Source organism: Barbus barbus (assembly GCF_936440315.1).
Source record: "Barbus barbus genome assembly, chromosome: 45".
NCBI classification, from domain to species: domain Eukaryota; kingdom Metazoa; phylum Chordata; class Actinopteri; order Cypriniformes; family Cyprinidae; genus Barbus; species Barbus barbus.
The window spans coordinates 2,405,435-2,423,977 of NC_136723.1; the positions used below are offsets into that span (position 1 = coordinate 2,405,435).

At 37.0% G+C, this 18,543-nt stretch overlaps 1 protein-coding gene across 3 annotated transcripts in view; it reads right to left on the minus strand.

The window, feature by feature from the left end:
* The window catches only part of LOC306864157 (PH and SEC7 domain-containing protein 3-like), a 152,320-nt gene that overhangs the window by 13,203 nt on the left and 120,574 nt on the right, over positions 1 to 18,543 (minus strand). For all 3 annotated transcript variants that reach the window (XM_079407905.1, XM_079407906.1, XM_079407907.1), the window contains 5 exons: positions 13,662 to 13,705; positions 4,864 to 5,048; positions 2,608 to 2,678; positions 374 to 531; positions 23 to 167 (listed from right to left, as the gene is read on the minus strand). In XM_079407905.1, the coding sequence (XP_079264031.1) occupies positions 23 to 167; positions 374 to 531; positions 2,608 to 2,678; positions 4,864 to 5,048; positions 13,662 to 13,705 (603 nt within the window). The remainder of the gene's footprint in view (positions 1 to 22; positions 168 to 373; positions 532 to 2,607; positions 2,679 to 4,863; positions 5,049 to 13,661; positions 13,706 to 18,543) is intronic.

An 18,543-nucleotide genomic window follows, 5' to 3' on the forward strand; every position in this document is an offset into this window, starting at 1 on the left:
TGACTGGACTCTTCAGACGCACCTGAGACATGCGGGTGGTGGTCGCCGGCAGCAGCGGGCGGCTGAATTTCTTCTGCGAGCCGATGGCAGCGGGGAAGGACGGGGCGGAAAACATGGCCGCCACCGAGTTGACTACTCTAATCCAGGACTCCATTTCCTCAGGGCTCCTACAGAGAAGAGACGGCACATGTTCATATGAAGAAGGCCACGCTACAGTCATGCAAACTCACAGGATGAGACCAGTCAGCCTTACAAAGAAATAAAAGGTCTGCGGGCAGACCAATGGAAGAGATAAACGAGCTTTAATTGAGCTTGAACTGAAGCATGAAATTAGACTTGGAGTTCAGGGAAGGTCTCTGCAGCTGTCTCTTACTGGGCCTGGAAGAGGAACACTCTCCAGTCAGCAGTCTTGAGTTTGAGGACATTGGGCTTCTTCTCGTAGTCCATCGCCTTGATGGCGAGAGCATGATGCACGCTGATGGCGTTCTTCAGATCGTCCTCTGACAGGGCCTTCTCCGGCTTATACTCATCCTGCAGGAGCAAGCACACACACAACAAATGATGAACACCGACAGGGATGGACATCCAAGGAGTTTAATAAATCTGCTTCAGATTCTTGTTTCCTAAAGATTCTTTTGCCTCATCTACCAACACAATCTGAGAAGTCCTTAGACATCTTCAAGAAATGGCTAAAAACTAGTGCTGTCAAGCGATTAATCACGATTAATTGCATCCAATATAAAATTGTTTGTTTACATATATATGTGTGTGTACTGTGTATATTTATTATGTATATATAAATATACACACAAGCTGTATATATTTAGAAAATATTTCCATGTACACATTTATATTCATATAATTGATATTTATAAATGTATAAACTTAACATATTTTTCTTAAATGTATACATGTATGTGTGTGTATTTATACATCCATAATAAATATAGACAGTATACACACATATATAATGTAAACAAAAACATTTATTTTGGATTAATGGTTTGACAGCACTAGTAAAACACATCTCTTCCATCTTCATTTGACCCTCTAGCGCTCTCCATTCAAATTATATTCTATTTGTTTTCTTTTTTATTTAAAAACCCTCGAAAACCTTAAACAGACCTTAAAAAAGAGCCTCTAACACTAGCGTTTCCTATTCTTTTTCTATTATTTTGACTGGTTTTATTTTTATTTAAAGAAAAAAAGACACTAACGCTAGTGTTTCCTATTCTTTCTACTTGTTTTCTGTTTATTTATTATAAAAAAAACACCTTTTTACTGCGTTAGACCAACCAAGACCAAACAGCACTCACATATTATTGCTTTTTTGTTGGTTTTGATTGCTTCTGTTGTCCTCATTTGGATAAAAACACCTGCTAAATGACTAAATGTAAATGTAATCTCAAAACACAATAGAAAGTTGTGATGTTTATTATTGATTTTTGTATGATCAATGAGATCACTGCATTATTGCATTGAAATAGAATCCCATATTGTTTCTAAGTGATGTGTGGATGCCAAACAGCACCAAGCTGAGCCTGTTAATTGTGTATTTGAGTGAACGAGCAATATAAGCTGACTGTAGTGGTGCTCTCAGAGCGACTCACCCTGATCAAACATATAAAACAGGGTATACTCTACCACTGAACGGGAACTCAACATTTTGGAGGCTCAAATTTTCAATACACATTTATTGTGGTCAAAAGAATTTATGATAACAGTATTATTGCGATATCTGTAGGTATTTTGAAAAATAAATAAACAGATAATGCTATCAGTCAACGTAATCTTCAAATGTTGTGTTTTCTCTCTTTCCATCAAAGAATCACACTCACAACATGGATATAGGCTGGTGGAAAATGTTTTATGTGCTTATGTTTTATATAGAGTTTGTAAGGAGTTATCATGGACATCTGTATATGTGATATATACACTACCAGTTAAAAGTTTTTGAACAGTAAGATTTTTAATGTGTTTAAAGAACTATATTCTGCTCACCAAGTCTGCATTTATTCAATCAAAAATACAGCAAAAGCAGTAATATTGTGAAATATTTTTGCTTTTTAAAATAACTGCTTTCTATTTGAATATATTTTAAAATGTAATATATTCCTGAGATCTAAGCTGAATTTTCAGCATCTTTACTCCAGTCTTCAGTGTCACATGATCCTTCAGAAATCATTCTAATATACTGATTTACTGCTCAAACTTTTTTTATTATTATTATTATCAATATTTAAAACAGTTTTTCAAGATTCTTTGATGAATAGAAAGATCCAATCAGTCACAGCACAAAAATATATGCACAGGTAGGGCCTGCTTTCGGTGACTTTCGCATGACTGCACAGCAAAGCAACTAATGCAAGTTGAAACGAAGCACATAAATAAACTATTATAATGGAGAACGGGGGAGCTGGAGCGCTTCTTTCCTTGATGGGCTCTGAAAAGGTTTGTCAGACCTGAAATAAATATGTGAATGTGATTACCTCTCACATCAGAATCTCCTGGAGGAGAAACAGAATTATTATTGATGTTTGTGGGAAATGATGGAAATTTGATTAATCAGCAGTGCGAGGGGAAAAATTAAAGAGCGAATAAACAAACCTTCTGCAAATAGAGGATCATGCCTTTGAGAACAGCATAGAAGGTTTTCCAGCCTCGTTTCCCTCTCGGTGCTAGAGAACACAAATAAAATAAATATCATGAAATCATTTATCATGTTAGTTTTTTCCATTCACTAACAGTTCATAGTGACCAAGACTGTTAAACTAAAAAGGACAAATAAAAACATATGATTATAGGTATCATAACTTCTTCCAAGTCTTCTGAAGGCATTTGCTTTGTGTGAGGAACATACCCAAATTTAAGAAGCAACAGCAGCATGGATTAGGTTTGTAGAGCTTTATGGAGCTCAACAGATCCTGAGCATCCTACCAAACATCTCTTGATTTCCAGTGAAGACATGAAGGTGAGCAAATGATAGGGCTGCTCGATTATGGCAAAAATCATAATCACGTTTATTTTGTATAACAACTATAGTGATATAAACAAATTACTTTACCCAATACTGCACTAAGTTTTCTACAACTATAGGGTATATATGCTTCAATACACTACAGTTTACTGCGGTAAAAACTGAAGCATGCTTCGGATTTCTTTTTAAGTGTGCATATACTCGCACTGGACTGAACTTTTCCGGTAATGTAAATGTTCTTTGCTTTTAGAATAACTGAGGAAATGTAAGCATTATAATTAGTAACTTACAATGTTTCTGTCTGACAATATGAAACCTGAGCATATCGCCCAACACTAGTAAATGATGACTTTTTTTGGTGAACTGTTACTTTGTTCCTGTACGTTCCCTACTGTTGTGTTAAACATTTCACCAGCCTGTTCCACCGCTGAAGGGCATTACTTACATTTCTCCTGTCAAATGATTCCCTTGGTAGCGTCTCTGTAGAACAGCTTTATTTACGGCGGTGCTATAGGAGCTTGGGGAAGCATCCAATCCTTCACACCCCATACAGACGGAGTTCTCAGTAGTGCGCTGATGGCACCTCCGGGACCCTGGCCTGAATGCTCTCAGCATGTGATGTAGCAGATCACTAAAGCCCTGCTGTTTTTATCCCGACTGTAACTCGCCCATGGACACGCTTATTAGACCGCACTGGCATGCCTGGTATTGGACACTACTAAACTCATATTGGCACGTCTTCTGCCAGAGCTGGACCGTAAAGCACACAGCAGCGGAGGAAGGTATCCACTTCATTTTTACCCCGTTAAGATATATTCAAGCATCTGTTCAGACGTGTGCGCTCAGTACTTTTTTTATGTTTTTGAAAGAAGTCTCCTTTGCTCACCAAGGCTGCATTTATTTTATCATGAAATATTATCATTTCAAATAGCAGTTTTCTATGCGAATATATGTTATAATGTAATTTATTTCTGTGAATTTACAGCATCATTACTCCAGTCACATGATCTTTCAGATATACTGATATGCTACTCAAGAAACGTTTCTGATTATTATCAATGTTGAAAACTAAGTATTTTTGTGGAAACTGTGATTTAAGATTTTTTTTTTAAATAGAAAGTTAAAAAACCATTTGAAATAATAATAATAAATATCTTTACTGCCACTTTTGAGCAATTTAATGCATCCTTGCTGAATAAAACTATGAATTTGTTTATGAAAACTATGACTTTTGAATGGTAGTAGTGCATATAACAAAACCAAAACCCTTTATAGCATCCTTTTAAACTTTCCTATCATATCATTTTTGATCATATTAACTGTCAGCATGAGCTGTAATCGGTGCGTCTCTTCAAACAGACACAACAGCTCAGCGGGTTTTCTAGTGACTCTAGAACCTCATTAGGAAGGAAAAATAAGTGGACATAATATATGAGAGACTACGGCCAAAATCCCATTTCACCATGTGTGCTTGCCAAAGCACTGAATCACACCTGCTTTATCCTCGTTCACATTACACAGCATTTATTTAATGCTCTTTCCCATCATTCCCTGCACACCCAGACGCTTCAGTTATAAAGAGCCATAAATATAACGTGCTTATGAAAAAGACTTTTTAATTACACAAAGAATTAATAAATCAAAATGCTTCCAAAAAAGTAAAAGTCCTGCTAATAAGAAATCTTGAGTTGAAAAATGCTTTTTCTTATTTATGTTTTCAATTTGAATAAAAAAATTAATAATTTCAGCTTTGAGTATGAAATCAAATTAAGCAATATTTTTCACTCCTGTTTTAAAATCATGCTGCGCAACTGCTGGATCATATACATTTTACCCTCAAAACGAGCAGGTGTTGCATGACATGATAGCTTCAGATGAAATCTTACTTTTCTTCCCGTCCATGTCAGCGTGGATTTTGCGGGTCAGGAAGCCAGTTTTGTAGACAGCGGCGTTGGGGTCATGGGCAATGTCCAGGAACGGGTTACTGCTGCTGCTGATGCGACTGATGCTCTTAGAGTGATGGTTCTTATCCGCCAGCTCAGACAGAGACTTCTTCAGCTCATCTCCATCACTACAACACACACACATATCCCATCAACCTTCATGCATGACACATGTAGTGAAAGTCCTGAACAGGTTTGAGCTGTGGAAACTGATGTGTGGGAGAGTCTGCAGGAATCCCCACACAAACCACTGACTCATAATGCACATCTGTTATTATGTGGCCGCCTGACACTGAAAATAAAAAGCAGGACAAATCTGTAGATTTCATCTTAAATGTCATTTGTTAATCTCTTTTGCACGACAGCTACGATCCATGCATCTGGATCAATCACATCGATATCTGATTTGGTACAGTATGCACACTCCAGTTTATAGAAAGTGTGTATCCAGCCAACAGGTACAAAGCCAATGTACTATTCCTGCTCTATTTGCTGCTATCCCATATGGCAGTTAGTGTTTCACAGTCACACAGTCTATTACTGCTCATGTATGGCTGGCAGGGCTCCTACAAACTAGGTAGGGTGTCTTGGCAGGCATTTACACTAGTTTTTTATATAACCAGACACCTGTCTATTACATGCAATCTGGATTACGTTATCAGATTCCAAAATTTAAGTAATTAGATTATACTTCGTTTTAATTTTGCAAATTTTTAAAGAAATATACTTACATTTACATTTAGTCATTAAGCAGACACTTTTATCCAAAGTGACTTACAAATGAGGACAATAGCAGCAATCAAAACCAACAAAAGAGCAATGTAACGAGTCTCAGTTAGCCTAACACAGTACACGTAGCAAGGTTTTTTATATAATAAATAAAAACAAAATAAGTAGCTAGAATAGAAATAGAATAGAGAGTACTAGAGTTAGAGGGTTAAAATGAAGTACAATATGGTACACAACAATCATATTCAAATCTGTTAAATGCAAGATAGCTCAAAAGTAATCTAAAATTAATCAAAACGTAGTCAGAATACATTACAAAATAAGTAATCTGACAGATTACATGACCACACTTTATTTTAAGGTCCAATTCTCACTATTAACTAACCATTAACTATTACTTTTGACCCAATAAACTCCTAATTGGCTGCTTATTAATAGTTAAGGTGGTAACACTTTATTTTAGGGTTTCTTAACTAGTTGGTTATTAGCATGGATATTACTACAATATTAGACATGTATTAGTAGTAATTAAGCACATATTAATGCCTTATTCTACATCCCTAATCCTACCCAATACCTAAACTTAACAACTACCTTACTAACTATTAATAACCAGCAAATTAGGAGTTTATTGAGGGAAAAGTCGTAGGTAATAAGTGTTCCCTATTCTAAAGTGTTACCGTTAAGGTATTTGTTAAAGGATCTAGAATATGCTCATGCAGAATAAGGTATTAGCATGTGCTTTATAAACATTAATAAACTGCCAATAATAACTGGCATGCCAATAAGCAACTAATTGAGCTAAAGTGTTAGCAATAACATAACTGCAATATTGTATTATAGATAGCACCTTATTTACAAAAGTCAGCTATGTGCCTGCTGCAATGAACACTGTACTGCTTTACTGTATATTGCTGTTTATACTGTATTTGTTTTATCAAACATTTACAGCCTTGGTGAGCAGAAGAGATTAGTGCATGTGCTGACTTTAGATCTGTTCCTCACACACCTCTCTCTTTTGTACAGCAGGTGGAAAGAGTGTTTGATTAAAGACGAACAGTTGCAATGACCATCAGAGGTCACAACATTAACGGGTCATTTGAAGTGGGTCTGTAACTTGACACATGCCACTAAACTTCATGTCCGCACACTTCAATACTGTGTCATATTAACAGCTGAGAAGATGCTTGATGGATTTTGGACAAAGATTATAGTTTTCTGAAATGCAAACACTCAGCCGGACTCTGTCCTGAAGGTTGGAGCTTCTGTCAGTCATGGAAAACAACGAACGTTGCTAGGAAACTAACAAACCCAATAGCAGCCATTTACCTCGGCTTCCTGTAATATGTTTGAAGCTTGAGACCACTATTTGCTTTGTGACATTAGTCCAGTGTCAGGACGCATGCTCAAAGACTCCCTTTATGTAAAGAAGGATCTATTGAAAAAAACTAAAAAAATGAATAAATACTGAAATAGGCAACAAGTCAAGATAGTCAGAACTGGCAGACAGGCTCAGAGCAGTGTCTCTTTTGTCTTGGTATATACAGTAAGTGACCCTTTTAGAAGTTCCCATCCACTTACTCAAGCTGAATCACACCATTAACAGGCAGATGAGATTTACCTACCCATCAACATATTTAAAATCAGAAAACAATTAATTTCACCCTCATTTCAGCTGACTATTTCATTCTCCCTCTCTATATATAGCACTCAGTCTCCACAAAACCCTATAAAACCCAGATAAATGATGATGGAGGCAGAGTATTTCAGCAAGAGGAGAAATAAACAGAGCTAGCTATAAATGACTGTTTCTGTATGCATATGACTAAGAAAACGACTGCCATTAATGTTAACTGACTGCACTTTTCCAAATTTAAATAAAACGTCTCATAAAACAGGGCTGCAGACTTCTGCACAACAGACACAGAGCGATACTTGGCATATCCAACCACAGCCAGATCAGAAGTGATGACAAACAATTAAAACGCAGATTGGAACAGACGATACAAGTGTTATTTCATGGGCACCAATCCATGATTAAAATGAAATAAAGCTGCAAGCAGCAAACTTTTCTAAATGAGCCAGTTATTTACAGCTATTGACCAGAGGAAACTACAGAGCCGAGTAGTAGAGACTTCGAAACAAGCTTTGTGGTATGATGCACTTTTAATAATTACAGTCAATGATATAAAGTACACTCTGATTTACACCGGATAGGACCAGACCACATAATTAACCAAAACTACCAAAAACCACTGGGTGACAACAATCTCATGGTTCGGATCATATTACGGTTTTTGAGCCACAGATTGGATCATTTTTTGGATCAGCAAGAAAAGAACAAATATTTCAGTGTAACTTTGCTTTCCATTTATAACTTAAAGCTAATACTTCTTCAATACCACAGCAAACACTACTAGCCTAACTAAGAAAGTTCAATCATGATTAAAGAGACGAGTGAACAGCCAGTAAAAATAAGAACAAATACACAAATTACAAGCACAGATAAATACAACAGAACAATGTTACAAATAAAATAAGGTCGGTAGTATTCAGGTACAGAAATGCAATAATTAAGTGTAAATTAACACTGCATAGTGTTCACTGTGTAAATGAAATATAAATGAATCTTTGTGAAAGCTGTGTTTTGTTGTTTGATGAGCATTAATGACAGCAGCAGGTATTTATAGGTTGCTGCCCCTATAAGAGCTGATGCACAGAACCAATATAATGATCCACATCAGATTTCTTTCTCAGCCTTTCTCGTTCACTTAAGACACAACCGATTGCATTTACCAGAATGATTGTCGAGATTGGTATGTTGTCATAATTTATGTGCATATGTGTCCGTTCAAACGCAAGGAGATACGAAAGAGGGTTCAGTTGGGAGTTCACATGCAGTGAAACAAATAGTTTAAAATCGTCTGCTTGTGTAAACACGTACAATTGATAAACTTTCACCATATTATGGTCAGATTTTGCCATTAATCTGCAGAGCACATGTGCCGATCCGTAGGGCTTGGTCCGTACAGATCACGAATCAACTACGATCCGTTGAACCACTATGACATCTATTTCTAGGTCCCCATGAAATCGGTTTTATTTTTTCCCAAATTCCATTTTTTCTGTTTTAATGATTCTGGACTCCTTTAATTGTAATCAATCACTTTAATTCAATTATGTTATTTTTATGACTGGATCCTGCGATCGCTAAAATCATAGGGCCCTATATTTCACATTTAAAGACTGAATAACTGGAACCTTCAATACCACAGAAATGAAAGTTGCACCAAACACTTCTGTCCACTTTATCTCAAGACAATATCTATACATGTAATGAAATGACTCGGATGTTTAAATATGTTCCCAAAACTCACAAGACTTGTAAACAAAGACTGCATGCTATGTTTGTTTGTAGGCAACAGGGGTGTCAGTAGGAGTTATGGGCCTTATGACTGTATACTGCTCTTGGCCCCTCTACAGATCCACTGGGACGGCTGGTGGAGTGAGACTGGATCTATATGCGCTATGATTGGGCCCTGTCTACTCCAGCCCTTAAAATTATCCTAACGTTCACCCCAGTGCTCCTGGTTGGGAGGTTATGTTGCCAGTTATTGTCCAGCTCTCAAGTCTGTGGACATATGTTGGAAATATACGCACTATTTTGGTGAAAAAGGGGAAAGCGGCTCTCATAGCATGGTTACGAGGTCACTTCAATGCAAAAACACTGCCAAGATACAGCGCCATCTGTCTTCACAGTCAACTTCATTAGTGAATTAGCTTGGAACATTGGGCTATAGAAATCTACAGGAACCACTCTCACGACTTGACATCTGACTCACCTTATTTCAATTTTTAATGAGATTTCTTAGCCAGTAGGTGGCGTTGTCCCCAAACTGTTCGGGCAGTTTCAGCGTAAGATGGCAATAATATATACCAAGTATCAATCTCAATATGCTAAAGCACTGTTAAGCACAGCTTTGCTTCTTGTTGTAACGATCGGCCTTATTGAAGATGTTACAATTGTTGTTGTCTCATCTTTTTAAAACACTTATTTTATCTCACACAGTTTAATCTGACCCCATTTTAAACCCATGTAATTCGACCGATAAGGGCGATCGTTACAGTTTTTCACGAGGTCATTTCTGCGGTTTTGAAAACCTAAATGCAAATCGGTAACTTCTGCTAGATTTGCATTAAAGAACATTTGTGAAGATTTTGTTTTTAATCCAAGGTTAGCAAAACAGAATCTAAACCAAATGTGCCAAATTTTTAAATTTCTACAACTGTTCAAAAACAGATTTAAAGGGACAGTTTACCCAAATATTACTCACTTCAAATTCAGTGGGCTCCAAAACAATGCTGGACACCACTGACTTCCACTGAATTAATAAATAATTATTATTTTTTTTATATATCTTTAAATGTCTAGTTCCACAGAGTGTTCAAACCTGCTATCATATTATCAGTCCATATGACCCAATGCTCTGGTATCGTCTAGAAGACTGGAATAGAGCAGAATGTGGACTGTTTTATGGGTCCTTTCTGTTGGTCATATACAGCATTTGTCCTTTTGCAGGAGCTTGACATCTATCATTTTAAGGAATAGAGCTCCAATTGTGGAAAAGAGTATACTAATTATCTTGATGATGTAAAATACAGTAAACAGTACTGTGAAATGTTACAATTTAAATATAGCTGCCTTCTATGCGAATATATAGTAAAATGTATTTTATTCCTGAGATCTAAGCTGTATTTTCAGCATCATTACTCCAGTCTTCAGTGTCACATGATCTTCAGAAATCATTCTGATATACTGATTTGCTGCTCAAGAAACATTTCTGATTATTATCAATGTTGAAAACTGTCGTGCTGCTTCATATTTTTGTGGAAAATGTGATACCATTCAGTCTTGGGTAAGATTAAAAAATATAAATTTATATTATTCTTCAACAAGGTTGCATTAAATTGATTTAAAGTGACAGTAAAGATATTTACACTTATTACGAAGAACTTATATTTCAAATAAATTATGTACTTTAACTGAGAACCATTATATCAATAATAAAAACCATTATTAATAATTGATCACAAATAATAACTGCTAATTAAGCAGCAAATTAAGCAGCAATAAAATTATTTCTGAAGGGACACTGAAGACTGGAGTAATGATGCTTTGATTACAGAAATAAATTACATTTGAAAATATCCTAAATAGAAAACCATTTTAAGTGTAATATTTCATAATTTTATTGTTTTTACTGTATTTTTGATCAAATAAATTCAATCTTCTTTCAAATAAATAAATAAAAGCCTTAATTATTTAAAACTTTTAACCACCAGTGTGTATATAAAATAATTAGGGCCGGGACTCGATTAAAAAAATTAATCTAATTAATTAGAGGCTTTGTAATTAATTAATCGAAATTAATCGCATTTTAATCGCATATAAATATTTGACCTGAGAACAGTGAGAAGTAAGTTTTTTTATATGGATTTTTACATTTCCCATCCCGTCCATGTTCACTGCGGTTTGTTTTTGGCTGTTTCTCAATATGCGTTCTTCAGCTATTTTTTTTTTTTTTTTTTTGGATTCTTGCTGAATTTTTCTCTGGGTTTTTTTTTTTTTTTTTTTTTTTTTATTATGAAAATCAAAAAATGTACAAGCAAAATAGGCTTTAACTGAACAAACTTAAGACATAGAAAAAAATCACAATTTCAGATACAAGGCAGACACAACTAAGTTATATACATTGTACATCATTAACATCAATAATTAAATATGATTTAGAAATAAACTAAATAAATAAATAAAACAAATAAATAAAAAGAAAATACAGAAGGGGTTACAATATATTATGAGTCACTAAATTGGTTGAAAAAATTAGCTAATGTAATAGCTTTATTACTTTCAAGTGTATGTAGAGAAGAAGCAATAATTCTAAGCTCATTTATGAAATGAGGTATGCGTTCTTCAGCGATCTTGCGTCCTTGTGTTCTCGTTCTACGTCATCATTAACCGTCGAAGTTCAGTTCCAATTCTCAAGAACGCAAGCATAGATATATATAGAATGACAACGCAAGTACAGAGGATGCATGAAAGTACCCGGATATGTTCTTGAAACTGAGGATGCATCGAGTGCAGACTTGAGAGAATCGAGCCGTTAGAAATCCCAGAAAACGCTGTGGGTGGCCGGTGTACGGAAACCTGTAAGCTTTAAAGTCGCTCTCACAAATACTTAACGGCTCTTCAAGTTGAAAGTAAACATTTATCGTTTTGTTTTGGTTAATTTTAATAAAGTTATAAGACCCGGAGAAAGTCTGCATTTTTATTGGCATATTAAAATGAATCTGAACAGTAAAACATATAACGCTGTAAAATAAAACAATACAATTATATGAAAGTAATATCTATAATAGTATGAAATGTTTTAATAAGTTATGACATTTTGTAATATTTATTGTTCATTGGCCGTTTCTTATGCTGAGACTATGCGGTCAGTTAAGCAGGACATCTCAGTTCTCATAAGTGTGCGTTCTGTGTTCTCGCGTCCTTCCGAGTTCGTTCTTCCAAGGAAGCCTGGCAAGACCGGTCTCCACGAGAACGCAAGTCCGTTCTTTGCGTTCTTGGAATTCTGAACGCTAGTTGGTGCTCCAGTATAATCGGTCCGCCGAAACTCATCCAGTGAGAAACGTTCCGTGGTGCAAAAATAAGTGCGATTAAAATGCGTTAAAAAAAATTAACGCGTTATTTTTGTGTAATTAATTAATCTAAATTAACGCGATAAAGTCCCGGCCCTAAAAATAATGCATGTGAATTAATAAGCAAATTCTATTTTTATTAGGCCTATAATATAAATCACTTTCCTATGCACAGCACTCGAGAGCAAAAGTCTTCAGATTTACAGTGTTCGAATCTAGAGTAAGATTGAGAATGATTTTTAAACATTTTTAAACATTTTCTTATACACGTGAAATCACGGAAGAAAGCGAAATTAACTCTTATCTCATGCATAGAGTTCATGTCTGCTGAAAACTGCTATGTTGTGTAGGCTACATTGTGACGAATTACGTAATGGCATTAAAATCGGAGAAATGTGAAAAGGCAAGTAGTAGTTTGGATTCCTGAAAATTAATGTCTGTTGCTTAACATTTTTTGTTTTATGGTAAACGGTTGGCAAATATTGCTGAATTGACTCGTCAAGTTTAACTGCTTACATCTTGCCTCAGCTTGCATTCAAGCTGAGCAGCTCAGCGTCTGAACAGTAAATCTTCTACACTTTGATTGGCTATTTCAAACATGTTGACATTGATGAGCGCTTCTGAGCCGCTGCACTGATCCGGAGCACGCTAAATTAATTAGAATTTTTGAATCAAGTCAAATTATGATTAACTAATGCCTACACCTACCACAACCCTAAACCTACCCATACAGTAATGGGATATATTCAAATATGATATTAATTCATATTTAATCAGCAATAACTACTGTATACTAGATGTTACAGCAAGAGATTAGCTTGAGGTTCAGGATGATTAGCTGGGCTCAGGCAGGGTGAGATGTGGTTTGAGGTTGGTGCAGAGAGTTGGCCAGGGCTTGCTGTAATTTAGCACAATGGGACGGTGTCTGGCTCTATGACTGTTATCAGAGAAGCACATTGTCAGTCTAATGTCATGTTTTCAAGATCATAATTACAGCTCATGTCTCAAAATGCCACCAATCTAATCATTTGACTTAAAGGCACACTATCACACTTTTGTGTGTGGCGGGAACCAAAGCCGAGATAGAAATAAAACCATCATTTGATGGAAGGAAGATGAACGGAAACTTGATGCTTTAAAGGTGATGGTGTATGATCTGTGGGACAGTGAATATTGCATGTGCTCATGGGAATGCTGGCTTGAATCCAGCCTGATCCTAATTCCCTGCTTTTCTCTAGAATTTCCTGTTTATTCTTTTTATTTCTGTTCTAAAAAAGAGCAATGGTGGTGGTGAATGCAGAAGTACTTACACTGCCCATTCCAGCTTCTCGTTCTTGATGGAGTTATATAACGACTGCATGGGAAAAACAGAAAAAAGACAAAGATTTAGTATGGTATGCATTTAGTTTAATAGAATTCATGTTCACCTGAAGCACAATTTATTTATTTAACCTCCTCAAATAACAGTTCTTTAAATGTGAGGTCTGAGCCGTGTAACTAACTTCATCGCTGTGGAAAACGCACCAGATCATCTCACTGAAGTCAATGACCATAGAATCATGAGTTGTGATGAAACGCTGTCTCTTGTGGACTAATGAAGCTGTCTCATGCAGTGCCATCAGTAAAATTCATTGTGAAAATGTCACACAATTTATTTGCACTATTTATGCAAATGCACACCCAGATTCCTGCGTGAAGTGTGAGCGAAAGGTCAAACCAAACATCAAAATGCTGCAGAAATCTCATTTGTTAGCATGAATATTACACACAGACCACATGCAGGTGTTCAGAAGCACACTATACATCCACACAGCTGTCATATGACAAAAAGGGCTTCACTACATTCGTGAGCATGCAAGATAAAACAGACAGGCATACTCTCAGCTGTCACCTGATACACTTTTCACGTGAAGCAATGTCACCGTAACACTGATGTGACCCACGGCAGACACTGAAGCGGCTGAGATCTCATAACACTAAACACGTGAAGCTGCTGCATGATACACGATGGGTCCCGGCCCGTACGCTTGTGGCTGTGTTAATACAAATACGAGAAAATTTGATGATACCACTCTGTGCTTTCTGACTGACAGATGCTGCTTTTGAACGCCTGTATGTCTAAGTGCACATGTGATCTGTGTGAACATGAGAATGATCAAATGCCCATCGTGGTGCGATTTCAGTGCCACTTTTGTCTTAAATAAACATAAACTGGCAGGCAAAATCAGCAAAATGTCATGATATTAAATCTTTGCTATTAGATATATCTGCTAACATTAATCAAGCAATAAAACTGCATAGAAACAGAAGACATTCTGCTCTTAGTTTATTTCTTTGTTCTCTATGATGGTTTATTTGATTAATTACATGACAAATCTAAAGCAGTGTTTACTTCACTAACGAATACTTGAAATGACATTCCATTGTTTTAATTAAAATAATCTGTTAAGATTATTATTTCACTTTTTGAATGGAGTGTGTTCAATAGTAGATTTGTGTTTGCTGAGGTAATTAATTTGGAACAAAGAAACATGAAATTCCTGTTTTTGCTGTGTGTTGCTCTGCAGCTGTATGTCAAACGGTGATGTGCATGTGGCCTAGTGGATAATAATCTAGTCTGGTAACTGGAATGCCTTATGTTGCAAAGAGTAGTGTATATTGTCCTGTAGGGGTGGATTTTCATAGTCGCATCGGAATTTTCGAATCTTGCCGATAGTTGACTGATAGTTAAATCATATGTTTGGGGGCGGAGCAAAATACCAAGAGTCAAGTCAAACATTCGACAGTCATAATTACTGATGTTAACACACAGGGAAAATGTGTTACGGACGCCTCGCAGATACAAAAATAATGTTTTATGTTTCAATTAAAAGATAGCATTAAACGCCAGCGAAACCTATAATTCACAAACATTTTTAGAATAGTGTTTATATAATAGTGCATTATAATGTTATGTATATGACAGTTATTAATGTTCTGCATTTCTGTTTTGAGCTGTGCGCGCTGAAGATGACCAGTAGAATGAAGCATTTGATAGCAGGTTTTTAATTCATTATAATCAGTAATTATGTCCCCACTGGATGCAACAAATGCCTGGTTTATAATGGATTTTATTGTTTTTGTGTCGACGCGTCAGGACACGGCATCACAATACTGTAAGATTGTAAGACTGTAACATTTACGTCTCACGCTTGAGGTATTCGGCCAATCACAACGCACTGGATAGCTGGCCACGACTTAACATTTCTGCGCGGCTCTGAATGAACTCTTGTTGTGGACGTGTTCTTCATACAACAATGTGCAGAAACACGGCAAACTCTAAAAATTCATAGCGTCTTATTATAATAGTGTTCTCATTACAATGTTATGTGTATATGACAGTCCCAGTCATAGTTAATAATATTCTGCATTGTTGTTTGTCCTGCTCACACTGCGCACTGAGATAATCACCGTAGTACTACAATGAAGCGCTTTACTGCAGCACAACTCAACCAAATGCATCTTATACAAGATCAAAAATATATACACGATATAATATATACAAACCGGCTGAAATGTTTTGAAATCACTTGCACCCTACCTCAGAGGTCCCCAACCACCGCGTCGCAAGATTTTTTTTTAAACCGTAACCGGTCCGTGGTGTAAAAAGTTGGAGACCCCTGCCCTGCCTGATCGAAAAAATCCAGTCTTTCAGTCTGCCTGTGTCAATCTGAGTCTTGTTAAAGATTTAAACCCCTGCCGCCAAGATCCTCTGTCGATCACGGATTATGGAAAGTGAAACTTAAATCTATAGAGGTGGTTGGATTTATTCACGCACATTAAAATATTTATTTAAAGCTTCTTTCAGTTCAGATTCTTATTAACAGCATTATCTTAATAGGCTGTATATTAACTTATTGGGAGAAAACCGGTAGTTCTGTGAAACCAGACATTGAGAACCCCCATATAGCCAAAATGGCATGATCATAACACCCCGCAAATATTCGACTGTGAGATTGGGAGTCGAACCAGGCTCCTCCTTCCAAAGCATCGAATCGTCGACTATTCGGGGTCACCCCCCCTACTGTACTGTAAGGGACATTAAATAAGATTCTATAGGCAAAACAGTAATTAGTAATCATGAATACAAGAGCTTACGATACTTAAAATTATAAAAATAAGTAGCCTGATTATCTGAAGAGTGTGTGTAAACAATGTGGTGCTTTCAAAACACTGACCAATAGCACTGACGGAATTGAAACCTGTTTGAAAACATTATTTAGTTTTTTCTATGTAATGATACTAGTCACGTAAAAATGTAATTCAACTGACAAAAACAGCCCTGATGTGATGCAAAAATTGTATGTGATGTAAACCACACATTCTTAAAAAAAAAAAAAAAAAAAAATCAGTTGGAGTCAATAGCCTCGTGGGCAGCGCTCCAACATATATTACAGCTTGCTTGTGCTTCGTCTGAGTCCCGGTTCATCTTCGTTTCCCATGTCATCGCCCTCTCACTGTATCCCACATCGCTTACTGAATAAATAAAAGAATAAAAGGCAAAAAATGCAATAAATTAAAAATACACATTAAATTAAAAACTATATGCAAAAATAAAAATCTATAAATATAAATCTCTCTTAAATAAAAATAAAATGAATAATATTCTAATATTTCTGTGTGCATTTTATATATGTGTAAATAATAATCTGAATAAGTTATTACTCCAATGTGCACATATTCCAACTCATATCACTTAAGCCTTTATATCCAGCCAAATCATAAGCTTGCTTTAAATGAATCGCAACCGATGCAAAAAAAATGTTTTATAAGCATCCACTGTCATTTACTGCATGTGTAGCAATTTTCCCATTTTATTTGACTCAAACAGAGAAGTGTCAATGTTCATAGGTGTACAAACACAAAGCCATGTTTCTCTCACATGAGATGTGTGTTTACGGCACAACAGGAAACACACAGGTGTGAAAGAGGGAGCGAGGCTATAACGCTGGCATAAACAATGTCTGTGAATCACAAATCAAACACAGTGGCCAATAAAAGACTGACAGACGCCGTTAACCTGGGTCAAGGTGATGCATTAATTCTGTCCCAATAACAGCATGCATTGCATTCAGTAACTGGAGCAAACAACAAAAAAGCCATCATCAAACAATCCATCACTTAAAGAAGCCTGCCAGCTTCAGGTAAAGACATAAAACCGATGTAAGGACACAGACATGTCTCATCTACAGGGAAATGCAGCATTTTGTTGAGTGCAAGTATTGCGCCCAGTGCTGCAGGCGCCACACCAGAGCGGCACTTAACAGCGTTACATGAAGAGCTTTAGTCTGCATGCGAGATCATGTCAGCAATGACATCCCACAACAATCCAAGAACACCACAATGCCAAAGAAAAATCATCTCCATTCCAGGCACACAAACACCACAGCAAATGTCAGGCTCATACCTTCTCCTTTTTGGGCAGCCCAGTGTTGAATTCAGCAGAACTGGACACTTTGAGAGACTTGGATCGGTGCTGGGGCTGACGCCTGACCGAATCCTCCCTGCCGTACTTGACAGAGCTGCCGGCCCGCATGCGGACCTTCCCGGTCCCCTGAACGCTGTTTACCCCGATCATCTCCTCCGATTAAAGCCCTTTCGCACACACACGGCACCAGAGAGGAGAGCAGCTTGATCCGGTGGGACGTGTGAGGAGGCGGCGAAAGGAGAAGCGTGAAAGCGGACAGACGAGCAACGCAGAACAGAGCACAAACGTCCCAGCCTTCAACACACGAGCGGCGTTGCTCTCTCCCACATCGCTCGCTGGAGTGTTTGGATACAGAGCGATAGTTTCCCTGGAAGCAACACGTCACAGTGACTGGTAGAGTCAGGGAGAGACACACACAGAGAGAGAGAGAAGAGGACAGGAGCTGCTCCTCCCATTCTGAAGCCAGCCAATGTTGAGATCGATTCATTTATATTTCAAACAGCCAATGTGAGCTGCCCACCGGACTCACTCACATCTGCACACAGAACACAGGCCATCCTGGGCAACTCAAAGGATCATAACCTGAATATTACCAGCATGAGCTGTAGATGAGCTCTCCAAATCACACTTTAGCAAACAACAATGCAGCACTGCCTCTGAGGCATGCATACGGTAATACTGGAGTTTATTGGAGAAACGGCCAAATAAGATTCCAGTTTTGAACG